Below are 24520 nucleotides of genomic sequence, written 5' to 3'. Positions count from 1 at the left end.
AAGAAGTGTTTCAAAATACCGTTTTAGAAACCTATCATCCTGTCTTCCAGTATTATGAACATTTTTGAATTTTTGTTTCCATTCCAAAGTTAAGAAAGTCATATTCTAAATCTTTATATCATGAATACAAAAATTAATTCAAATAAAAGCAGTAAGTACTTTAATTACTCTTCCTTCCCCCTCCATCCAAATATCTTTAAAAATTGTTTAAGACAATAAGCATGTATTGATAAGAAGTTGTTAACATACTTTAGTAGCCTGATTAAGTAACAAAGGTACCTTTGCCACTTTTATATTCCTCCTTTTCTTACTTGCTTGCAAGTTCGAATAGTTCAAAAGTTCAACTTATCATACTAAATGATTAAGCAAATTGGTTTCAAATGTTAAAATGCAGTTCTAAAAAGTCTTCCTAACAACTCCAGCAGATTTTTTCTGAGTAAAACATTTGACTTTCATCTTTTATAAAATAAAGTTAAGGAGTATTGTACTGAAATAATTCCAGAAGCTCGTTTGCGATGGTTTTTGTCCCAGTGCTGCTTTCTAATAAGAAAGGTTAAAATATATAATTTCATGTTTCAATTTGAATGTTTCATTTCTGATATTTTCTTCATGTATATTGATTATCTCTGTTCTGAGGAGTTAAAATAGGTTTATTTTGATGGCATTACTGATAGAAAGAAATAATATCCATCATCGTAGCTAGTGATGTTGAGTTTTTTGTAAGAGATCACCAAGTAATAGGAATTTCAAATTGCTCTTTACTAAGGTATTTACACATTTCTTAAGTTACACCAATCAAAAATGTTTGAGTTGGGAAGGTAGTGCGAGGTTCAAAGGCGTTCTTCGATCAAATTAATGCAGTTGAATGTACTATGAATATAATAGATGTAAATGATTTGAGGAGTACGTAGAACGAAAGGAGAGTGCCAATAGTCGAATATATGCTAATAATTAGATGTAAATAATTTGAGGATTATGGGGAAAGAAGAGCCATCAGTCACATCAGGTTTTGTCAAAATCGTGCAAGCTTTTAACTTGTCTCCATTTAAGAAGTAAACTCTAAATTGTTTGTAACTGTTTAGCAAATAGTTTGAACAGAAGAAATCTTTACCGTTCAAAATTTTGCAGAAATTGAGGTCTTAATAGCTTCCAGAAAACTAAAAACTTAGTTCAACTTGGACAGTACCTGATGTGACCTACAATTTTCTTCCCTTGTAACCCTCATCAATAAAGCAGCAAAGAAATATGTGACAGTGTGGTTTTTAGGTTTGCCTCATTTCTCTAATATCGTCAATCAATTAGACAACAGTGATGGAGATATAATTATCCGCCGAGAACCCTCAACGTTTGACACAGTAATTGGTTGTATAGAAGACATTCTAATAGGTGAGTGCATAAACCAAGTTAAATATTCTCTTTGTTTTGTCATTTTAAAATGAACAGAGATGGCATAAGATTATTATTTTTTAACTGCAGATCAACGGAAATAAACTCTACTATTTTTATGCTTTTATCCCTTTGTTGATGGCAATCATTTGGAATGAAATAGCTGTATTCGTGTAAATTTATACACCAGTATTAGGAAAAAATTGGTCAAAAAAGAAAAGGAAAAGAGTAAAAAAAGTGTTTTAATAGAAAATTTTATTTTACTTTTTATATTTTTCAGTCAAAGCATACGTTGTGTCTCCTGAGTTAATTAACTATATTAAAATTAGCGCTGGTAGCTTCCACATCCACATAATACCTTTTTGATCTGTCTGGGAATGGATGCTTAGGGATGGTTTGTAAAATACGCGTAGCTAAATTTCAGATTTTTCGACCCCCATCCTCCTTTTAATGCTTCTGTGACATAATAGGGTATGTAATGCTTCATCAACACCCCCCCCCCCCCCAATGCAATTTTTAAACGGCTTCTAACGTTATACAATTTATTTTACGTAAAATTTCCCTTATTTTTATAAAAACTTGTACACAAAATTTTCCTCCGCAAAGCAAATGAGTAACTTAGTGAGTGCAAGAACATCTTCAAGAGTTAAACTCAGATTCTGAACACTTGAAGATTTCACAAAAGTCCCAAAGTTTATCCCACCGGTCAGTATATTTAACTGTTGGAATCAAACTTTAACACTACAAACAGCTGATTTTACGATGTTGACTATATGAGTTGCATCATTTTTTAAGTTTTTTCACATCAACCTCGTTTTTACAGATGACAACTTCTCTAATATGCAGAAAAATTTCCTAGAGAAGTATTGGCAAACTTTTGAAAACAGCGAGGAAAACAAACTATGTTATATGGACATTTTCCAAGAATATGTGAGTGTTCTACTGCAAATAAAATAAGTTTTATGTGCTTTGCCCCGGTTGTTCGTCATATCTCTTAAATTTTATGATACTTTTTGATAAGTTCATAGAGAGACTCTAGGCCACCAAAAGCCATAAAAGGACTCTACTTATTTAGTAAGTGTTGGAGAAAAATATTCCTTCTACCAACAGTTTTGTTGCAGCTTAAAAATTGACCGATTTTTTGAGAGTAAAATAACTCTTGTCTCTTATTTGCGCTAACATGATAGCATAATAGTTGCACCACACAGACATTCAACCCAAATGAGGTGTCTGATTGAAAATGAGAGCTATTTACCATGAGCGAAGTTAGCACTTTTCATTGGAAACATGGGGGAGTTCTGCAATAAAATAGGGAAGGGTCTGCATTTGTAGGAGTATAAATGCAAGGAAACTGAGAAGTCTCAGATAGCATGACAGAATGGACCAGTTTCGCAACCTTTTCATTGAGACGAAAATGAAGAACTATGATCAAGCTAAAACTGCTAAATTTTTTTTCTACTGTTACTGCACTTATCTTCAATAATTCTGATACAATATTTTTTTTTTAATCATTTTAGACGAACATGATAGAAATATTCATTGAGAATGAACTAAATAAGAAGATTCCGAATTTCTTTATGCAGAGCTTCATTCAGGAGTTGATGTAAGTAAAGTTTTTGAATCTGATAAGATCTCTACTGACATTTTTCAGTCTCTCACGGTCTTCCTCAAAACCATATTTTTAAGACTAAACGGAACAAAGTATGCAATTATTGTAGTACCTGTGAGTTAGAATGTGCTGGCTGTCCAATTAGAAAACTAATTGCCTACGTAATGATACACTTCAGCCCTTACTGTTGCACTCCCCGAAAAAGTACTTTAAATATTCTTATCAGTAATATATGAGGAAGATACGAAACTCATCCTAAATAATCCAATGTGAGTGGAGTTCAGCAGTGAAAATCAGAAGACTCAATACATTAATTGATCTGCAATATTGTAAATTATCTGTTATTTTTTCAAACAGAAGCGAAAAACGTCATTTCTTTGAATTTCCTGCACACCTAGTATATTCCATGAAAATTTCTTACGTTTTCCTTGAAAAATGAATAAATTTAGCAGAGACTTTTAAATTTCAAAATGGAGAGAAATGTCTTTCACTTAACCAATGTCTTGACGGGCTGTAGATCACAATATATGATGAAACCTTTCATGGGAACCAATCATAGAACCCTCTGAATAGGTTTGTCTCAGCTGTTCGGTTACCTTCAAAACTAATGGGTTTGTTATGCTAGTCACAGAATCATGGTTTGGTGATTTCAAGCTTGTAGATTAGCAAAAAAATGATAGAACTTGTCCAAATGCCTAGTTTCTACGACCAAAATTAATAGAGATATTGCCCCCTGCAAAACACAGTGTATGATGTTATCCATTGTGGTAACACATTGGACGATTTTTTCCATCTTTGATTCGTCAATTAGTGTTATAAACAATTTCGCTGGTTGCTCCACCAAAAACACAAATAAAACCAAGGTGGAACTTAACTGAGGAAAGCACTTTCGCACTGATCTCATGCGCTTTGTATTTGAGGGGCAATATCTTCGCCCCTATTGGACACAGAAACTTGGTATTAGGATAGATTCTATTTTTTTTGCTAATCGATAATCTGATATCATCATAAAACGATTCTTCGGCCGGCGCAACTAACCCACTGTGAAACTTCATTATGTTCATAATCCGTGCAACCAATGGCATGCTCTAATAAATGTGGCAATGAAGTGGATAATCACTGCCGAAATAAGAAGGTATTAACTCATAAAACACTATTCATAGTATATGTAAATGTTTATTTTTTCTTAGAGAACGGAAAAATGACCTAGACGGAGAGGTATTTGAAATGCTGTTTACACTGACTGACTTCATCGCATTTAAGCAAATGGTACTGGATTACAAAGCAGTAGGTATTCAATTTTTGATGTATTAGTCGTAACAAAATCTATTTAACGCTCCTTCAAAAAAGTTGAAAATTTTCAGAAAATTTATAGAAAATTTTAACTTGGAGGCTTTTTCCTTCTTTCAATATTAAAATTATAATGATCATTCTAGACGCATCAAATCATTGTGGATAAAATCATTGTCAAACAAATTGAGGTCCATTGAACGTGTGCCAACAGAAGTGATGCCATTCAATGCAAGGGTGATTGTTGGAATAAATATTAATTGAATCCATATCAATTGAGTATAAGAAAGAATCAGTGTTCTACCAATCGATCTTCATTGAATCAGTGTGTAAGAAATTTTCAACTATCGACCTTTCCCAGTGAACTTTAAACTTCTGCTGTTCTATTATTCAAGTTTGTTTTCGTTTTTTACAGATGAAAGAGGGGCAAATCGGAGATCTACACTCAGGATTGAACATCTGTTCTGTAAGATTTTGAAGAGCTGGTCCTCAGAATACACTACCATATCCTAAAGTAGTTAGAAAATTTTATACAATTTTTTTGTTTTTTCACTGTTCTCACAAATTTTTTCAGTTACCAGAAAAAAATTAAAGTTTCATTTGTAAATATTTCTTCTGGTCTTGTTTTTTCATGGCAAGAGTAACGACTATGAGGAATGGCTGAGAAGCTATAAGGCAGGGCTGTAAAGAGTAATGCAACAAAGTTCATGACTAGAGTAAGAAAAGAAGTTTTTACAAAAACCGATAAGATCAGAAAGTAGACACCTTTTTCTTGCTAAAAGTTCATCCAAATTTGAGGAATCACCGCTTTTAACGAAGCACGGGTGCCAGAAACACTTGTTACTGAGATGGTGAATTGTCACAGCTGATAAGTCGAAACACTGAGAGACTTAACACCCGCAACAGAACTTTATATACAAATCAAATGTATGGACAGTTTAAAGGTAGAAAGGTCAATTTTAACCATTTTGAAAGCCGTATCAATAGGAATGATGCTTCAATCCTAAGTTATCACAAGATGATGAAGTTGAGTTTTTTTACTTGTTTCAAACAAGGACTGGATATTGGATTTTTGGCTGTGGAGAATCGTTTTCCTGTATATATTCTTAAGCAATAATTCAATGTTTATCATGACAGAATGATCTGCGTAAATAACTTTAAAGATGAATGCCACACACCAGAAGTTAAAGTTTTGGGAAATTGGATCCTTATTTCAAACATGATGAAAAATTTCACTACGTAATCTTGCAATAACTTTGGACTAGATTGTTTGGTTTAAACATCTTTTGGCACAATTAAAGTTAACCTTTTTACCTTTCAAATACATCAAAATTTGATAAAATATATCAAAATCTGTTCCGTTTAACTTTGACAGAATACAATTAACAATTGAGCAAGTTATTATGATTGTAGGTAGGAGACAGGACAAAATTAAATGATTAGCAAAGCCAACCAAATGGAGATAAAAACAGTCAATCAAGTATACAACAAAATGACACACCTATGCTTTCGCTTCTTTTTTTTTTCCACTCAGTTGCGCTGTGGTCCAACTATACAATTAAGTTGGGAGTTGCTCGTGGGACAGCGATTAATATTGAGGACATCAATATTTGTCGCCACTTCATAAGGGACTTTTCGCAGCTTCAAATCTTGGGAAAACATCCTGTGAAGACAAGGCCTTGGCTTTTACAAAAAGCTTTCTCCTTCCTTAAACTATAGCTTTGATGCATTACTCTTTAGCTACTCATCATAATTGGAGCAGCGATAAATACTTTTAGAAAATGTATCCATGAAAAATTATATTTAATACATTATAATAGCGCTAAAAAAAGAAACATTTACAAATTTAAATTCTTTTGACACTTAAAAGACTTACACAAACATGTTTTCAATGCATCATGAGCTCCATTTGAACTAATTTAGAGTTGATTTGACTTGACATTCGGTATGATATTGAACCAGCAAATGTTGTCAGAGCTTTGGCTCTCTCACGTAGGAATTCCAGAGTCTGAAATGGCATACAAAGATACATAAATTATTGAAGGTTCAGCTTTTGCTTTCAGTCCTGGAGAATTTTACTTTTTTGTTCATACCAAAAAGAAAATATATACAGAACACTTAGTTTCAGTGAATAAAGAGCAATGTAGAAAATAAAGCAATTTGGCAAGAATCAATTTTACTTAATGGGGTATTCTTAAATTTTCCATTATTTCCATGGGAAAATCCACGGAAGATGCCTCCAAATATAAGACAATCTGTGAATCTGCCTTGTAGACAATCAATTTTCAAGGGCCTCCAGGGTTTGTTGAACATGATGGCAGCACATATCATTCCCAACATCATTGTGACAAGATCAGATTTGGAATATTTTCAAAGTTTTTGGCAATAAGAAGCTTTTTTTTTCTTTCACCGATCAACAAAATTGTCGATAAATTGAATCCAGGTGTGTTCCAATTACGTTATTTTGCAACAAAAAAAAAAAAATAAATAAAATAAAATAAAAAAACTGTAATATTGGCGTAAGGATTTTGATAGGATGGATGAAAATCATGGAGAAAAATGTGTTCAAATGAAGGTCGTTGAAGCAAGGTTTTACTGCAGAATTAAAATACCTGCCAATGTAGTCGCTAAAGGAACTCTTAGGCCCTAAATTACATTCTTTTTTTAAAAAAATCTTGAATTTTATTCTTATAAAACTATAAAATTGATAAAAAAAAAAAAAAAAAAAAAAAAAGGTTATTCAATAGAAGCACTGTTGTATCCAAAAGAAGAGGTTACTGAACAGAAGAAATTTTTGCGCTACTGATTTTTCCCCAGTTCTAAGAACAAAGAAAGAATTACACTAAAATTTTACTGCAGAAGTCTAAATATACACACCTTTTCCTTGGAATGTTGATCACTCACAGAGCCACTGCCTTTCTTCCTGCAAAAAAAAATAAGTAAAACTATGTAGTAAAAGACACCGTTTGGTACAAAGAACTCCTACAAATTTAAAAATTGATCCTCCAGAGGCATTTTAAAAGTAGAGAATGAGGTATGCATTTGATAAAGCAGAATTTCAAAGTTCTCGTCAGCGCTGTCAGGGGTAGACTAGGGCTGAAAAAGTAACCGGGAATATCTGCCTGTCAGTCCTTGATTTAGCTGTTTATCCTCATGCAAAGGAGAAAAGCCAATCCAAAACCACCCAAAATACCAAATAGCTTCCTGATATTTTCCCCCAAGTTCCCGCCTACCTTTCTGCTCCTAAGCTAAGCACTGTTAACACATTTGGGAGCCGAACAGTTGTAACATAATTATTCTTGCAAATTGAAAATTGAAATTTCGACCCAATGTTCTTAAAAGTAATAAAAAGTTTTCATTTTTGAAAACTGAAAATCAATATTTTTGACCTCCAATAAGTTTTTTCCTTACGACCAATTTGTGTTTACATCTTGAGGGGTCTTTTTGCCTGAGTTTATCATATTTCATTTTTATTTTGGATGAAATTCTCTGATCATACTGGGAGTACTAATCTACCATGCTAGGAGTGAGCACCCTATGAGCCTTCAGACGTTGCAAAATTTCCTACCATAAGAGACTTTTCAAGGAATTTTTTTCTCCAAGTTTCAGAGCAATCCATTCGTGATTCAATCAAAAGTATCAGAAATTTCAGGGAGAAATATTTATTACTATGCTCAAAAGTAGATATTTTATCGAAGAAATTAGAAATGTTCGAATGTTCATACAACATTTTTCCTACGCATAGCAGTACAGCCTCTAAGATTTTCTGATAATGTACCTAAATTGCTAATACTTCGACTGAATTAAAAGGTAAGAAAGAGTGCTTACTTTAAATGTGAGTATTGGCCATGAATCATTGACATTGTGGCGACTAAAACTTCAGGTATTAGATGAACTACAGGCTCTTCAATTTTTTCGAATTTGGACACATACTCCGGGACTTCAGACGATGTCATGGGAATCAAGTGAGTACTTTGTATGACCTGCAAAAAGCATTGAAAGACAAATAGAGATGGAGCATGAGGCAAAAGTTATAAAAACACATAAAAAATAAAGATAGAGTCGTTCATAGTGTTTAGTATTCGGTTACTTTTTTTAGGACAGAAACTAAACTGGCTAAGTTCGAGCTATTTAATGAGACGACACGAGAAAAGAGACCCTGGAACTAGACACGGATCTATAACTTCTTTGATCTAAAGACCGGTCCATTAAGTGAAAAACGTAAAGAAACTGAAGAGTTGTTACGCCAAGTGAGAAATATTTTGATGAAAACGACAAAAGGGAAATCTCACTGACATGTGCGGACCCTTTTCACTCCGGATTACAGCGCTATTTGCGATGATGCAGAGTGTCAAATGGAGTAATTTTCCACACAAAAAGAGAGGACTTAGTTACTTGCATGTGATACAAAATTAACGAATGAATGGTCAAACAGCAAAAAGCATTTGTACCAGCGATCGCTAATATTGGAGGGTTATGCTTGTTAAGATATAAAACTGACTCACCTCCAAGGCAAGATTGTGCTTCTTTTCGTAATAATAATCGAAAAACATGTACAGATCCCTGAATAAATGGAAAGTGGCAACAGTTTCAGGTAGAGCATTGATGCGTTGCCCACCATATCGAGCACCGATGTCATCTGCCAGAATAGACAGCCTTGATCTGAGGCTGTTTGTGTTTTCAGCTCCAACTCTATGTACAACTTGACACATTAATGTGTTCATGAGAGACAAAACTTTTTCATGATTCTGAAAAATAAAGATTGGGACAATCAGTACAAAGTTAAAAGATAACAGAATAGCCCCTTTTATGCCATGACACTTTCGTGGAATTAAAGCCACCATGCCAAGGCGGTTGCTCTACATAGAAAAAAAATTGCTGGTAAAAAGTGTGATGGATGCTGAAAATATTATTAGCGATTGTAGAGAGACAAATATATGGTCCTTTTTCCTGACAGATGAGAAATATTAAAAGAACCCCGCACAGAGCATGGGGCAGCGGCTCTCGATGAAAGTCGATGAAACTCTAATAGATTGATATAAAGTTCATTATTAAGAGAAAGTAAAAAAATTAGCTCACTTTTGCGAGTAGAAGCCGAGATATTCGCGATTGAATCCGGACTATTTTCTGTGCGGCGGAGGTAAATTCTCCGTGTCGCCTTACCTTGCTTGGACACTTCGGCCAGGAAACCCCCTCTCCCCACCAGGTAACTACGATATCGCATTGTTTACACTCACTCCTTTCATTAGGACGCTCTGTTCCGGCTGTGCGATATGGAGTTCCCTGCTTCTCGCACCTGTCCCGTGCCGGCGCCGCCGGCCGATTTAATCTGAAATGTAGTTGCTGAAACAGAATTGATAGATGCGAGAAGAGGGAGGGAGTACGGTATTCGGACCGGCCGAGCGCATAAGCACCTATCTTCACGTGAGGGACGTGAGGTCTGTTCGAAAACGCCGAACAACGAGAGGAGAGGGGACTCGGAATTCTTTCGCCATGCTGCGGCATGATAGAAAATAGTCCGGATTCAATTGCGAATATCTCGGTTTCTACTCGCAAAAATGAGCTAATTTTTTGGCTTTCCTTTAATTATGAACTTTATATCAATCTATTAAAGTTTCATCGATTTTCATCGAGAGCCGCTGACCCCATGCTCTGTGCAGGGTTCTTTTGCGACTTCAAAGGCCTTACAAGGAATCTTGAATAAGAAAATTGGTGGTAATCAAAAATGCTTCAATTTATAGCAGTAAGTCAATGCAACCCCATAGGAACTATAGGGCCATTCATAAATTATATGATGAACTTGTTGGCGACAGGGGGTCTGTGGGTCTGGTCCGGAATGGCAGAGAAAGAAAGTTGATCTGATACCTTTGTCACATTGTGCAAAAAACATAATTGTTGGCTGACAGTTTAAGAGTTGTTTGATGTTTTCGTAACTTGTAGCTTGTTCAAAAGAAAGCATCACTAATAGACAGTAAATAATGAAGAATGATTGGATAATAATGATACATACTCCTACGAGGTCATAAATTTTGATGGCATCTTCAAATTGTCCTTTGGCTTCTGTCTGGGCAGCCACACACTCCATGACAGCAGCTACACAGCTCTGAAACAATTATAAAGATTAAATAGTAATAAATAAATGAAACTTTTGAGTAGATACGAAACATACGATCATACAAAAATTCCTATGAAATCACTGTCAGTGATATTGACAGTACCATGATGCTCCACAGAATCCACTTTCTCAGTAGCCTTCTAAGATGCAAACAATTGATATAGTACTTAATTTTATACCCTTACTAGAACCACACATCTTTATTCTTGATTTCACCAGCATTATCCTCAAAAGCATTCTTTTGTACGAAAACAAAGCATTAAGAAATGTAACTACTTAGGTTCGGTGGATTGTCAGTGAAAGTAGAAATTTTAGACATTTTTTAGGAGAGGACTGTACATCCCTTTAAAATGAACATACTCCATATTAAGTTGTTAGATAAGAAGAAAAATTATTTGAGAACTTACCGCGTCTCCACTAAACTCATCAATGAGTCCTGGTTTCCTATCACCTCTTGATTCCATCTTACCCAAAATCAAATCGAATTCTCTTGTCTCAAGAATAAGATTGCTTACACATAGTGAAAACAGGCTGTCACCCACTGGCGTGCTTAATTCCCTGTAATGTAAAGAAGTCTAAGAATGAGCCGATAGCAAAAACTTGATGAGTAAATGGATGCAATCTAAATTATGATAATAGAATAAGATTTTATCTACTTAATGACTGAGTAATTAGTAATTACTTAATAGCTTTCTCTTTCAGGAGTAAATCATGCCATCTGCTCTACTGTTATTCAAATACGGAATATAAACCTCAAAGTTCAAACCACAACATGGCAAAGCTAAAATATGTTACCAAACGTTTTATTTATAGAGATGGGTTTTGAAAAATCTAAAGCAATGTATTTATGATGTTGAGGTTTGAGCCTTTTGCTTTAGCAGTGTTTATCAGTGGAAACAAATCCTAGTTAAAATTTTTCCAAGAAGAATTCATTATTCAATCCAAACTTTAAGAATTAGTCGATGAAAGGTTAAAAGTATATGAAACTGGAAAATCTGGCAAAAAAATGTTGAATAAAATAGACAAAAAACGCTGTGGTTGCAGGGCGAACAGAGTTGATATCAGAGGATGGAATAACAACACAGAAGATTTTTGAACACAAAGAATTTAGGAGAACTGCAAAATCTTTGCACTTTTATTTACATTAATTTAAGAGAAAATCGATCCAATAAGTATGTATTGAACTTGATATGTGTAAGATACATCCAGTTTTTGAATAACTCATCCAACATTCAAACTGCTGCCGGTAAATTAAAAATATTACCTGAGAACATAGTAGTAATGGAGAGCTTCTCTGATATCATGCACATCAAATCTCCTGGCATAGAGTAGAATAACTCGAGCAAGATTCAATCTTCGCATTGGAGCAGGATCTTTAGGATCCTTGACGACTGTTCAAGGAAAATAAAGCATTCTAAGGGTTAAAAATCTATTGATTTGACATGTTCCATGTGAGGGTGGATGCACATAATTAGCTTATTGAAATTTAATTGAATAGAATCAGTGAGAATTTTGCGCTGAGAATAGCACATTAGAGTATGAGTGACTCCAAAGTACACTTCTGGTTTAACGGATCTTGCTACTTACTACCATAATTTTGAGCTATTAATCGATCTACTGTTTCAAAATGTCTTCTTTTGGTTAAGATATTGATTCTAAGATCAATGTATTGAGACAAAAATCTCATTTTTTAATATTCTTTTTTATGAATCAAAACAAGAGGTGTGTTAAAAAATTAAACAGTTTTTAGAAAGAATAAATAATAAGACAAGAGAATTAACAGGAAAAAAGTAAAAACTGATAGATTTAAAAATGATCGTTCAACTTACGTAATGGTGATTTGGCGGTGACAGTAATACTGAGAAGACCCCTAATATACAGCAGGATTGCTATGTGGACTGCATGTACTTTCAAAGAATTATTTCGCATCAAAAATTCAATCGCAGACTCAAACTGTCCAGTTAAAATTAGCATTTGAGCGTAGACATGAGGCTGCTCTTGCGCATTGTAATATGCTTCTCCTAAAAATTTAATCAAAAAAAATGAGACAGGGAAGAAAAAATAAAAGCATCGAATAAGTCAGCACCTATGAATTTGAGATGAAGATAGGAGCTTGCATACATTTCTCGATTGGACAAATGCAAGGAATGTCTAATAAAAACCTTCTTCAAACCTTGATTTGGGTAACACAATTATACCAAAACGCATCTTTAATAAAGTCAAAATTCCTTTTCAGCAACTACTTGAGGAAATAATTTTTTCACACCAGAAATTTCCGGATTGATATATTTCAAAGCTTCAAGAAAGACTGCTAAAAATTTGTCATTTAATTTCAATATTATTTTTCATTCGAAGAGGTAACTACCAGCTTGAGAACTATACAAACTTCTATAAGTTCATATCCGTAAACATACATGACTGATAATGATTTATCATACCATATTCTTCCAGAATGAGAGTTTGCAGAAGGGAAAAGGTGATTTTATCGGATGAAGGAGCCTCTGGTCGTTTATCATCGTCTTCTGGAGAAACCTGAGCAAACAAAATAATTAGCACTGTAGAAATAGGACATACAAAGAACATAATTACTGACTGACCTACAAGAACTTTCATTATCAACATGAGAAAATAATTAAAGTTAATTCAAAAGCCATTTTACTCATCCATATTTCTGATGTCCTTGGGAAGCACTATTTTTGATTTTCTAAAAACAGAATTGTTGTCTGGTAGTAATGAATCCAAAAAGTTTTTGTTGTTGATTTAGAGAGGTAAGCCAAAATATTGTGTGGTAGGATACAGACTAAGTATGACCTCACCAATATCTTGGTGTCAGCCCTCACTTTAAAAGAAAACTATCCTACTAATGGTAAATAATAAAAGTAGTAGTAAGACCTCGATTTATCAGATTTCACTGGACCGGAGGCCAAATCCGTTAAATCACGCTGGTGGCGCCGCTGAAGGGACCAGAGGATCATTCTGTTAAATCGCGAAATCCGTTCACTTGCAATCCGATAATTAGAGGTCTTACCGTATTAAGAAAACTTTAAATTGAGAAGAATCATCTGACATAAGAAACTGGTAACATTTTTGCGATCGAAAACTCTTTTTCCACTCATTTTTGAGTAAAATATAATTGATTTGTACATAATTTTTTATTACTTATGCATATTCTATCTTTTACCAGTACGATCTATTAAATCAGATGCAACTTAAAATCAGAAATAAAATTTATGAATCCTTTGATACTGTGGCCTATGGCATCACTGATCCATGCGGATGGTATGTAAGAAGGCTTATCATAAGTAAGCATTTCGGTGTATAACACAGATATATTAATAATGGGCCTGTTGCAAACTTCGGCTAGAGCAAAAATAAGAGTTTTTTCTTATAGATAATGTCTCAAAAATGACGATGAGCACATCGGCAAAGTCTGAAATGCACTCATAACTTCACAATCTACGCAAGAAATTTGCGTTTTTTTGAGCTTCCCGCTTCAAATATGATACTACAGCACAGGTGAACATTTTGTCAGAGGAGTCGTTCCATCGTCAGCAATAATCATGATGGCCAACGCTTCCGCGGCTCCGCACGTAATTCAAGGAGAGATCAAGGTCAATCAAGGCAGGCGAGAAAAATATGAACGTAAACACTCCGATTGTTATCTGGTCTTATCCTGGTCAGGTGTTATCTCGTCCCGTTACACGTGTTTTGGCGGATTGGCGTTGGCCATGATTAATATTGCCGACGATGGAACGACTCCTCTAACAAAATGTTCACCTGTGCCGTAGTATCGTTTTTGAAGCGGGAAGCTAAAAAAAACGCAAATTTCTGTCGCAGATTGTGAAGTTATGAGTGCATTTCAGGCTTCGCCGATGCGCTCATCGTGATTTTGAGACATCATCTGTAAGAAACAACTTTTATTTTTGCTCTAGCAAAATTTGTGCCTAAAAGTTGTGCATTGTGGTACCTAAAATAATTCCCACATATTGATTAACAAATGCCCAACAAATGCTGCAACTGCTCACAAGAAAGAAAAACAAGCAGAAAAATCCAACATGAATATGTTGGAAAAGCGTGCCGAATAACTAAAATGTTGGACACATACCTACTATTTTCACGTCTTTGTTATTTGCATCAATTGGTACTTTTTGCTAAATTTGGGAGAAAATATTGATTCATGAACGTTGAATGTAAATTGACTTTAAAGATTCCGTCCAATTATCTTGATTTTAAGCTGATATGCGGCATTTCGCACGACCGTGATTTGGGCGAACTGCCGTGCATCGAAATCGCGTTCAGTTAATCTCTTTGGATTTCGAACTGTAACTTCTCTCCTATTCGGCCGATTTTTACAAATGAGGTCTCTTTTTATTTGTACTTTAACGGAAAGTAAGGAAAAACTCGCTAAATAGACGGAAAACAATTTTTGTGAAAATTTGGTGGATCCTGGCGTCACGGTGAATGGTTAATCGGGCGTGGAAGATAATAGGTTCGACGAGGCGACCCTCTCCTCGCCGTCTTTTATTGCCTTGCTCGAAACCTGACACTCAAAGCTATATCGGGAGATAACTGCAGTGGTTTGAGTGGATTTCTGCAGGGGCCACGGTTAGTACATGGTATAAAGAGTCACGAGGCTCATCACAGATTGCACTTGCAGTGCAAGACGCTCATTGGCTAAACAGTTTTGGCGGGAAAGAAGGTTCTAGAGTTGAGTCCTCCGAGCGTAAGAAAGCTTCTATGAGGTTTTTGTCAAATGAAATAATACGGTTTTGACAGGAAAATGTTCTCAAGGGTTCCCAATTAGCAGTTCATTCGGTTTTTTGGTAAGAGACCATCAGGGCTTGACAGTATAATGGTTCAAAGACAAGAAAACGGGTCCGAGGAAAAAAATATTTGGACGGCCCGTTGAATAGCATTGGTTGATCGGTGTGCTGTACTATGGTACATCCGAGTGATTTCAAAAAGCGAGCCCTACTGGCACGCTTAAAAAAAGTCACAAGACACAAACTGAATGTCTAACTGGTAGAAAAACATGTTCCGCATTTTTTTTGGTGCAAAAACAAGGTACACGGTATGTGGGTAAGTACCATAGTACTTCAACTTGATGTGCTAAACCTTTGTACACAAGTTTTTTTTTTTTTTTTTTTTTTTTTTTTTTTTTTTTTTACAATAAACCGATAGTTTATTATAAGGTACAAAAAAACACAAAATAGAAAGATAAAAGAGAAAACCCCACACAAAATAGAAGAATAAAAGAGAAAAACCTGTTGACCAGTTAAAATTTTATTTTACCTGTGATAGTTTGATCCATAGGTAATCATCGGCTGTTTTAGCCACTTCTTTGTGCTCATCAACAACATCACATGCTCCAATAACACAGTAAACAGCTCTGAAATTACAATGGAAACGAAAGTCAACAAGAGGGTTCAGTTTTTATGAGAAAATAAGGTGATTCCAGAATAATGAAACGTCAAGGATACAAAGGGTCAAGTATTGACCCTATCAATAAATGCTGTGCCAAATTTTTAGGGGGAAAAGCCATCATTTAAATTTTTTCCATTGTGTCTTGCCACCGCCTACTAGAGACAGAATAATCTACTTATACATTACTTGTGACTCATAAGACTTGAAATTCAAGCTTTATAATATAGGTATTATTAATGAGTCGATAAATATTTTTGCTTTTCAGTTACATGAGCGATATATTTTATATCTATTGATATGTTTGCAGCAAAAGAACAAGAACACTTTACTCGCAACATTTTAGGCAAGTCATTTTCATTTGAAAAAAAAAAAAGAAAATATGAAAATTTTGAAATTTAAAATTACTCTCTAGTTATTAAAGACAATACAGACAGTAAAATTCAAGGTCAATAAAATACAAACCTCTTAAAAGGATCTGAGCTGTGCCGCACAGAGCGCCGATACTGCGAGCGAATTTGTGTCCTGGACTTGTCACTAACTCTCTTCAAGATGTTGCTTTTCATTTCATTCAGTGCAACAATGAACTCCTCCATACCAATTCTACAACATTAAAATACTTCTATTGATACAGCAGATTTAGGTTTAAAATGAGAGTGGTCTAACAGAAAGCCACATGTGAACAATAAATTATTGGAATAACAGCAGTCAATGATACATTCTCCGCACAGTGCATACCGGAGGCTTAATGTTGTTTTTAAGTGATACAAAACAACATTTTAAACAAAATTGAAACATTTCAAAAGCTGAAAAACGTTTTTTAACTCTAAACACAGCAAAATGGTTGGTTATGATTTGTATTGATAAATGCATAAATTTTCTCTGGATGCTCCAAATGGACAAAACAAAGGGTTGCTTCATGCATCTACAGTCACCAGCTTTGTGAGGTTCTACGTCGATCAACTGATCTGATGAGGTAAGAAACTAAAAAACTGGAGAGATTCTTCAGTAGAGAATTACTATATTGAATAACTAGATACGGAGATACGTAGATGAGATGTTTTACTTCAGAGTTTCTGAAAATATCTAAGAAAACAGGGTAATTATTAAGTCAATTTAAAACCTGCTATGAACTTATCAAGTTGGCAAAAAATGAACCATTATTTTATGATGTTCGTAGAATATAGATACCCTGCAAGAGTGGCACAGTGAATCGCTGCCGGTATATCTCCACAACGAAGACAATAATATATCATTGGCCAGACAGGTTGGCCTTCGACGATTGTATCATCTAATCCAATTGTGTTACCGCCAATTAGGACTGCTACGAAACTGCGAACTAAAGTAAATGTTCCTGGTACTCCACCTCGTTGCGCTTGCTCTAATCTTCCAGAGACTACACTTTTCATGTAATCTTTGTACCTGGGAAAAGAAGTGGCAGAGGTTATGAATGAAAGAAAAATACAATTTTATCTTTTAGTAAAAGAAGGTATCATAGTTTGAGAATCAAATTCCTTGAACACTGAAATGGATGGGATTTTGCTTCTTGTGATTAAAAAGTAAAAAGTGATATGTAGACTAAATAATTTTTGTCCTAAATACAATATTCGCCTCATTCCTTTATTTTTGAGAGGTTTGAGGGTAAAAGGACTACACATAAGACCACACATCAACAGTGAAATTCCCAAACAACATATCTCGATTTGCGATGTTGCAGACTTCTTATCATACTTCATTTTTTAAATGGAAAACTACTCGAAGTCAATTCTTTAAAACTTCAGTGCTTTTTTCCCCCATTGTGATAAAAATGTTGTAAAAACTTTTGGGAATGATATTGAATTTTTCTCTCTCAAAAAATAATGATGAGAGCATAAATTTTGTGACAACGCAAATGCGATACGAGGTTTAGGAGTTTTCCCATTGATACTTTACCTACTACTGTCTACAATTTGTCACAGCTTTTGAAAATGGTCAATCATAAATTATCCTTATCACGTAATTAAGTAGTATCTACAGACTACAAACAAAGAAATAAATCAAAACTCAACTAAAGAAAGGGTCAAGAAAACAGTAAACTGATTGAGTGATGACAAGAGCATGATATGGTACAGTGAAACCTCAGTAAGTCGGTTCCCGGATAAGCCGGTAACCCGCTTTAGTCGGTAGAATCGCCCGGTCCCGTTTATCACCCATATAACACAATGCTAAATAAGTCTCGGTATCTCGGTTTGGTCAGATTCTGAACCCGCTTAACTCGGTGAAATTTTTCCATCTGGACCTGTTTTTCTTCGATCGTCACCCGTGATCAAGCGTAGGTAGTGTTTCCGTGCGCGGTGCGGGTCGGGTCAAGTTACGCCACGAAGGGTGAGCGAATCTCCGAGAAAGCGCAGCGCAGTGCGAGAAACGACATCGGAAATAGAGAGATAAGGAATCAAAAACACTCGATAACGACACGAAAGATGAGAACAGTAGAGAATAGGATATCTGATACCGCGTGTTATCTTATCGCGCGTGTGAAAACACGCATGCATAATTAAGCAATTTCACGCATCGATGAGTTGACAGGTCCAGTCGGCACCGGCCCCTCTCCCCCTACCATCTTGCATTGCCCTTCCCCGCTCCCCCCAGGAATCTTCCGCAGAGTTTTTCGGGGATTTTAGCGAGTATTGATACGTTGCATTTTCAGTTCAACGACCCGCCATAGCGGGTGGCCGCGGCGCATCACCGCGCGGCATGCCGCGTGGGGTGCGCGGGGGGTGATACGCAATGGGGTGCCGCGGCACCCCAACATACGATTAACCCGATGACTTCATGATGCCCTGACACTTTCAACACGCAATTTCAAGTGCATTTCATGAAATTTTACCATTTAGTACCATTTTCTTCGATCAAATGGCTCTCCAAAACACTCCTATGAGTCACTCTACACGCACGTTTGCGTTTGTCCAATTTAGGGCGCGAAATTTGAAAAAGCGCGGCAGGAAAAGTGGCAGTCCGCTTAAGTCGGTAACCCGCTTAACTCGGTAAATTTCCTCGGTCCCGATGGAAACCGAGTTACCGAGGTTTCACTGTATACAAAATGCATGTCTTGAACAGCTGCGTACACTTACATATTTTCTAAATAATTTTTTGCTTGAGAAATCATTTTTTCTGTTAATTGTTTGGATAATCTTGCAGTCAGTGACTCGCCTTTGTTTTGAGGAGGCAGCATAATCATGCTATTAACCATTTGCCATAAGTTGATGATTTTCTGTGGAAAAAAAGAAGAACAAGACAAAAAAGCTTTAAATTTTGAGCAAAAATGTAGCAGATTATGAGCAGTTAATTGACAGAGGAACTTCTTTAAAGAGGGAAAATGAACATGATAAAAAAGGAGGAAAAAGGAACTTAGACCAGCCTTTACAAATTACATAGAACACTTCACAATAATACTAATGGTAATGACTTACTTGGTAATATATTTTTTTTTCCCTCATCATGATTTAATTTTTAAAATGTTTTGTTGGAGGTCAAATAATGGAACTTCATTGCAACAATGTGAGATTATCGACCTTTTTTTCAACGAGTTCTGACTTAATACTCTCTCCTTATCTTCTTTCTTTCTCTATTATTGTAAGTATTTAGATGAATTTCTTTACTCCGTCAATTAAAGAAGCAGGTAAACTAAGGTGATTCAAAAATTAAAAAAATCAGTAGAGATTTTGAACTTATAGACAGAATAAAACCTCTTTCAAATAATAAGACTGGCTGCATGGGTATGATTCAAGTAAAACATATGATTTAGACATAATTGCATAATAATTAACCAAAGCTATGGAACAGCCCTGATAGAACCTACAATAATGTGAATTTGCACCCTTCATTAAAAACATTCCGAGAGCTTTTCTGAGTTTAAGCTTCGATTTTAAATGACAGACTATCATAAATTTAGTTCCTAGTGAGTGTTAACATGTTCTCCAAATCTATTTGACGTCTCTTAACTTTTAATTGGTGAAACTTTTTTTTTCTTCTTCAGTCCTCTGAGCTTAGACATTAGGTAGCACCTTTGGACTCTTTGATCATACTTCATATGCTCTATGTATAGAAGGAAGGGAACTCCTGAGAGAGGAAAGAAGTGAGGGGCAAAATGAGATAAGTTCTGCCTCTATTCTTTCAAATAATGTAAAAACTACTGGGATGAAATTCAAAACTTACTTCATTTTTAGAATTGATAGCCACTGATAAAAAGTCCTCAGCAAGATTAGGCCTAGGCTTGTTGGTAACGCAGGCAATGTTATAATCTATTAAATGTTTAGAATAGGCAGTTTCAAATGAATCCAGTAAGCTTTTGGATCCAATTGCTTCATTAATTGTCTTTGGCTGAAAATGAATGATAATTGTAAGATAAGAAAAACATGATATTACAGTAAAAACAATGAAAATATGCACATACATACATACATGTGGAAAGGGTAATTTTTTTTATCATACTTTGGAAGTCAATGTTTAGCGTCAGTGAAGAACTGAGCTTATGTTTAGGCCTTCATCATAGCTTTGCTATTATATTTTCATTGATTGGTGAAACCTTTGCCATTCTGTTCCTCTACTCACTTGGAAGGAAAAATTTCCAGAGCAACATTATTGCCAGTCCTGAAATTGATATTTATTTTATTGTATTTGATTTCAACTTACAGTCGCAATAAAAGTGTATACAATAATAATGCATGAAAGAATATTAAGAATGAACAGATTGTTCATTAAATTATTTTTTATATTCAAAGTAAGTAAGGTAAAATCTTCATCTGAAATTGCTTTCCACGAAATGACATACAAATAAAAATATGCTTTTTTGAAGGTGTGTTATTAGAATTAATTTCCTTGAACAACTTTCTGATATTTTGGCCGGTAGTTTATCCTCAAAGTTTTGAAGACTAGGTCTTTATTTCTTATTGAAAATTAGTATTATTATAACCTAACCTAACTCAAGGATTGTAATTAAGAGCGCACAGTCCTGAACCAGACTGAGAGTCAATTTGATTGTGTGGACAGGACTGGTGTTTCTTATGGTTTCAAGTTTCAAATTGTTTTAAATTTTCAGTCTTATTCTTAAAATTCCCTGACTTTCCTTGATTTAATGAAATTCCTTCACAATTCCCTTTTTTTCCAAATCTGCAGACACTCTGTCAGTCCCACCATCATCATGGTGCAGCTTCCAAGTTTCAAGGCCATAAATACTGCACAAAGGTTGCGGCGCGGCAGCAAGCATGCTGCTATCTAGTAAGCAACGGTCCGGACATTGTGTTTATTTCTATTTTTGCACTTTACATGTTCATATACTGAACTCTTCAAATAAGAGGAATTCCCATAAATTTCTACAACTAAACTTACTTGCGATCGAATAGGCAATTCGATGACATGCGAAGAGTAGCCAATAAGTGAATTCATCAGTTTGTGCTTTTCTAAAAACCAATCTTCTTTCAAAACTTTCTGATACTTTTCATCAAGGCTAGTCAAAGTCTGAAAAAAAAATTAAAACTTATGAGAGGTGATTGGGTGGTGGTAAAGAATTTTTGCCGGATTGTACTATAATATTCTTGGCTAAAGTTTTGTGAAAAAACCAAAGAGAGCATTGTAAAAAGTTCAAAAAAGCATTTCTATGGGGCTAAAAAACAAAATGTAATCCGACCAATCAAATACCAACAGTCTATTTGGTGCGGCAAGGCAATCAACAAATGCCATCAGCCCACCAAGGATACCGTTTCAAACAGGTCCCATTATCAGCATTTTCAAAACTGGGTTTCTTTGTCACTTAGGGTTGGAAAAAATCTGGAAAAATTCCTGGTAAGCTTAGTTTACCACTGTTAGAAAATGAATTTTAAAAAAATGGATGTCACTGACTCATTCAGAAATTATTACAAGAACAGCAATGGAGCTATTGTGAGGTTGAGAGAAGAAAGCTGCAGCTCTTTACCCTTTGCAGGCAAAACATGTTCTTTTTTTGTGAGTAAAATTAAGTACTATGCCTGGATATGAAAAATATTATACATGGAAACTGGAAAGAAGAAAACTATGGAGGGAACAAAACCTCTTACAGATTTGTAGGTTTCGTCGATCAATGAGAGAATGGCGTTTTCTCCCTCATTTTTTAGATAATTATGAACATCTGTTTCTGGGACTGGCTCTAGAGGCTCAAAAGTTTTACGAGCACTTAACACTTCCAATTTCTGTGACAACTCAGGGAGATCCACTCCTCTTGTACCCAGTAGCAAATTCCTGAAAAAGAAGACCAAAGATCAAAAGTTAGAAAATTTGTCAGTCGAAGAAACTCATTTGATTTGCACCCAGTGCTTATTCCTGAAGAAGAAGAGAAAAGAACTACCTGCACTTTTCCATACGATTAAGCAAACTCAGAACAAATGGTCATTAACCTGGTCACACATATTCATCTCAAAAGTTAAGTTTTAGTGTATTTTCCGAAGAAAATACACTATTGCATTCTCCCATGATGTCGGACCCAGACCTGAGACATTGTGAAGAGCACCGATCACGGGTCGTAGATCACGAAAATATATGCCATTCAAATTCATGCGTATATATATATGTATGTATATATGTATGTATGTATTTCCGCCTTTTGAAGATTTTTTTAATGTATGTATTTTTTACTAAATTTTTTACACTTGGCATGGAAAAGTGTGCATGATTTTGAGATTTTTATGGAACTTCCACAAATTTACAGTTTCTTTCCATTATTGACTTCTGAACTGTACAGATTAGTAGTTGCTATAAACTGTCAATAGTAATTTAATTCCACACGTTTAAAGATTAAAAAGCTGTAGAGCTGCCAGAACTTGACACGATTATTATAAGAATTTCGAAAACTAATTAAGTATTAACGTTTGGATCTTTCAAAGTTATTAGACTGACGATTCGATATTTTAGTCTGGACTAAATCTTGATTTGGTCTAGAAAAAGATATCACTGCAGGAAAATTAGGGACATTTTGAGCTGTTCGATTTTACAAAATAAATATCATTAATGGAGAAAATGACCTTAGCCTGTTTGTCATTTAGACAACACTTTGACGATATTATTACACCAATTGCCACAAATCCTTCTTCAGTTTTTGTGCTGACAGCGAAAACCTTTATCAAGTAATCCATTATTTATTCTATAATAGAAGGACAGATAATATTAAAATGACTGCGCAAAATTGATATAAACAAATGATGAAATCATGAAAAATGGCATATATATAATACTAATAATTAGATACTAACGCTTGGACATCTTGGGCTCCTGTATGTGTAACACGTGACCAGAGATCATTAGAAGCCTCAAGCACTTGACGAAGAGTCCTATCTACTCTGGGTAGTTCTTCATTTCCTTCCACTTCGCAAGCCAAGCGCTCTGCTGCCTGTAGAAGATCATTGAAATCTGACTCAGCCATGAGGGAGCTTCTGCAAACAGAAGAAAATTCAGTCACAGAAATTTTTATGGATGAATTTTATAAAACAGATAAAATACTTAACCTTTCCTAAGAGATGTCTTTCGCAATTTTCCCTCAATATCATTTACTTGTATGTAAAAGAGTAATGCGTTCCAAGTAAATTCAGAAACATCTGGGAATGGAGCCCCAACACTTTCCCCTGCCTATCATGGAGCAGTTGAGAAAACAGTAACGTTACACAAACGAGCGAGGGAAACGCATCCCCGATATGTTAAGTATAATGTCTTTGCATTGACAGAGGGCAAACACAATGTCGCACACAAATGCGGCAAACCAGGCTCATTCGTAGCACAAGCTGACAGCAGATTAAGTAAGTTTTGTTGGCAGTTCATTTAACTACTTATTAAAACTCAGTATAAGAGGAATATTCCAATAGCATTCAGCTTGTTGTCACCTGAGAGACAATACCACTTGTGTAATAAGAAAGAGCTCCATAAAGTGGCCATAACACTTTTTCCAACATTCTGCGTACAGAATAGATGGACAGCATAGCTTCTGTTCATTTGAAGAGGACATGCTGATGAAATCCCACACGTGTCAGAGACTGTTTAGAGGTATTTTTCATGACAAAGCCATCAATACTGTATGTACCTAGCTACATTGCGTACTTGCAATCACAACACTTGAGCAGTGTAGTCCTTCAGACCATAATAGGATGGTACTGAAAATGCTCTCAGAATCGGCTTCAAGTGAAAATTCTACTACTTATAGTATCATGGTAAATATCTAAATCTTACTTGTGTTAGAGTTTTAGAGGACTTCAACCCTGGAACGGAGGAAGTGGTTAACTGCAGCACTCTGACCTTCCTTCAGAACAACAAAACTGCAGGTGGAAAAACAAAGTATGAATATGATAGAAGCTAATAAAACTGTACGGTACACACTGAAACTTGCATCAATCTAAAACCTGAATTTAATACAATTAAGGGTATTAATTTCACATGTGGATGAACACATTTTTTCACCTCACTCGAATCCCGGTCTTTTCTTCAAACATAACCTCAAATGCAACGGTTTTTGTTGCAAAAGGTTGCCAAGCAATGTATTGTAAACTTTACTGAAAACTTAACTTTAAACTTTAAACTTTACCATTCCTCCTTAAATTGATGATCAAGTTTTTTAAAATTTTGATTGGCTACTTTGTTCAAGTATAAAGGGACTCTATACAGAGCTGATCTTCAATAAAAAATAAAAAATAAATCTGGCAACT

The 24520-nt window shown here is 35.2% G+C and overlaps 2 protein-coding genes across 2 annotated transcripts; one reads left to right on the top strand and one right to left on the bottom strand.

The window, feature by feature from the left end:
• The first annotated feature begins 29 nt into the window (after positions 1 to 29).
• LOC109035850 (ADP-ribosylation factor-like protein 2-binding protein) lies at positions 30 to 4894 on the top strand. The gene is made up of 6 exons (XM_072303017.1): positions 30 to 151; positions 1267 to 1386; positions 2210 to 2316; positions 2904 to 2989; positions 4186 to 4282; positions 4701 to 4894. Exons 1-6 carry the CDS (start codon positions 121 to 123, stop codon positions 4761 to 4763), a joined length of 504 nt encoding a protein of 167 aa, XP_072159118.1. The 5' UTR covers positions 30 to 120; the 3' UTR covers positions 4764 to 4894.
• A 1175-nt stretch (positions 4895 to 6069) lies between these two features.
• LOC109035849 (nuclear pore complex protein Nup93) lies at positions 6070 to 24340 on the bottom strand. The gene is made up of 18 exons (XM_019049656.2): positions 24048 to 24340; positions 23081 to 23260; positions 21893 to 22073; positions 21189 to 21317; positions 20016 to 20180; positions 18932 to 19071; positions 17013 to 17243; positions 16287 to 16424; positions 15693 to 15789; positions 12839 to 12932; positions 12230 to 12421; positions 11665 to 11791; positions 10808 to 10958; positions 10296 to 10388; positions 8791 to 9033; positions 8114 to 8268; positions 7163 to 7208; positions 6070 to 6293 (listed from the first exon to the last, which is right to left on the bottom strand). Exons 2-18 carry the CDS (start codon positions 23248 to 23250, stop codon positions 6174 to 6176), a joined length of 2472 nt encoding a protein of 823 aa, XP_018905201.1. The 5' UTR covers positions 23251 to 23260; positions 24048 to 24340; the 3' UTR covers positions 6070 to 6173.
• Positions 24341 to 24520: the final 180 nt, after the last annotated feature.

The sequence above is a fragment of the Bemisia tabaci genome, chromosome 7, assembly GCF_918797505.1.
Source record: "Bemisia tabaci chromosome 7, PGI_BMITA_v3".
NCBI classification, from domain to species: Eukaryota; Metazoa; Arthropoda; class Insecta; order Hemiptera; family Aleyrodidae; genus Bemisia; species Bemisia tabaci.
This window is presented reverse-complemented; position numbering and strand designations above follow the sequence as displayed.

Excerpts from the sequence above, each read along its gene's own strand:
- LOC109035850 (XM_072303017.1), top strand. The coding sequence starts at position 121 with ATGAATACAAAAATTAATTCAAATAAAAGCA. Across the intron at positions 1,387-2,209 it reads TATAGAAGACATTCTAATAG|ATGACAACTTCTCTAATATG; the intron begins GTGAGTGCATAA and ends TCGTTTTTACAG. Across the intron at positions 2,990-4,185 it reads AGCTTCATTCAGGAGTTGAT|AGAACGGAAAAATGACCTAG; the intron begins GTAAGTAAAGTT and ends ATTTTTTCTTAG.
- LOC109035849 (XM_019049656.2), bottom strand. The coding sequence starts at position 23,250 with ATGGCTGAGTCAGATTTCAATGATCTTCTACAGGCAGCAGAGCGCTTG. Across the intron at positions 17,244-18,931 it reads AAAAATTATTTAGAAAATAT|GTACAAAGATTACATGAAAA; the intron begins GTAAGTGTACGC and ends TTCTTTTCCCAG. Across the intron at positions 10,389-10,807 it reads ATGAGTTTAGTGGAGACGCG|AGCTGTGTAGCTGCTGTCAT; the intron begins GTAAGTTCTCAA and ends TAATTGTTTCAG.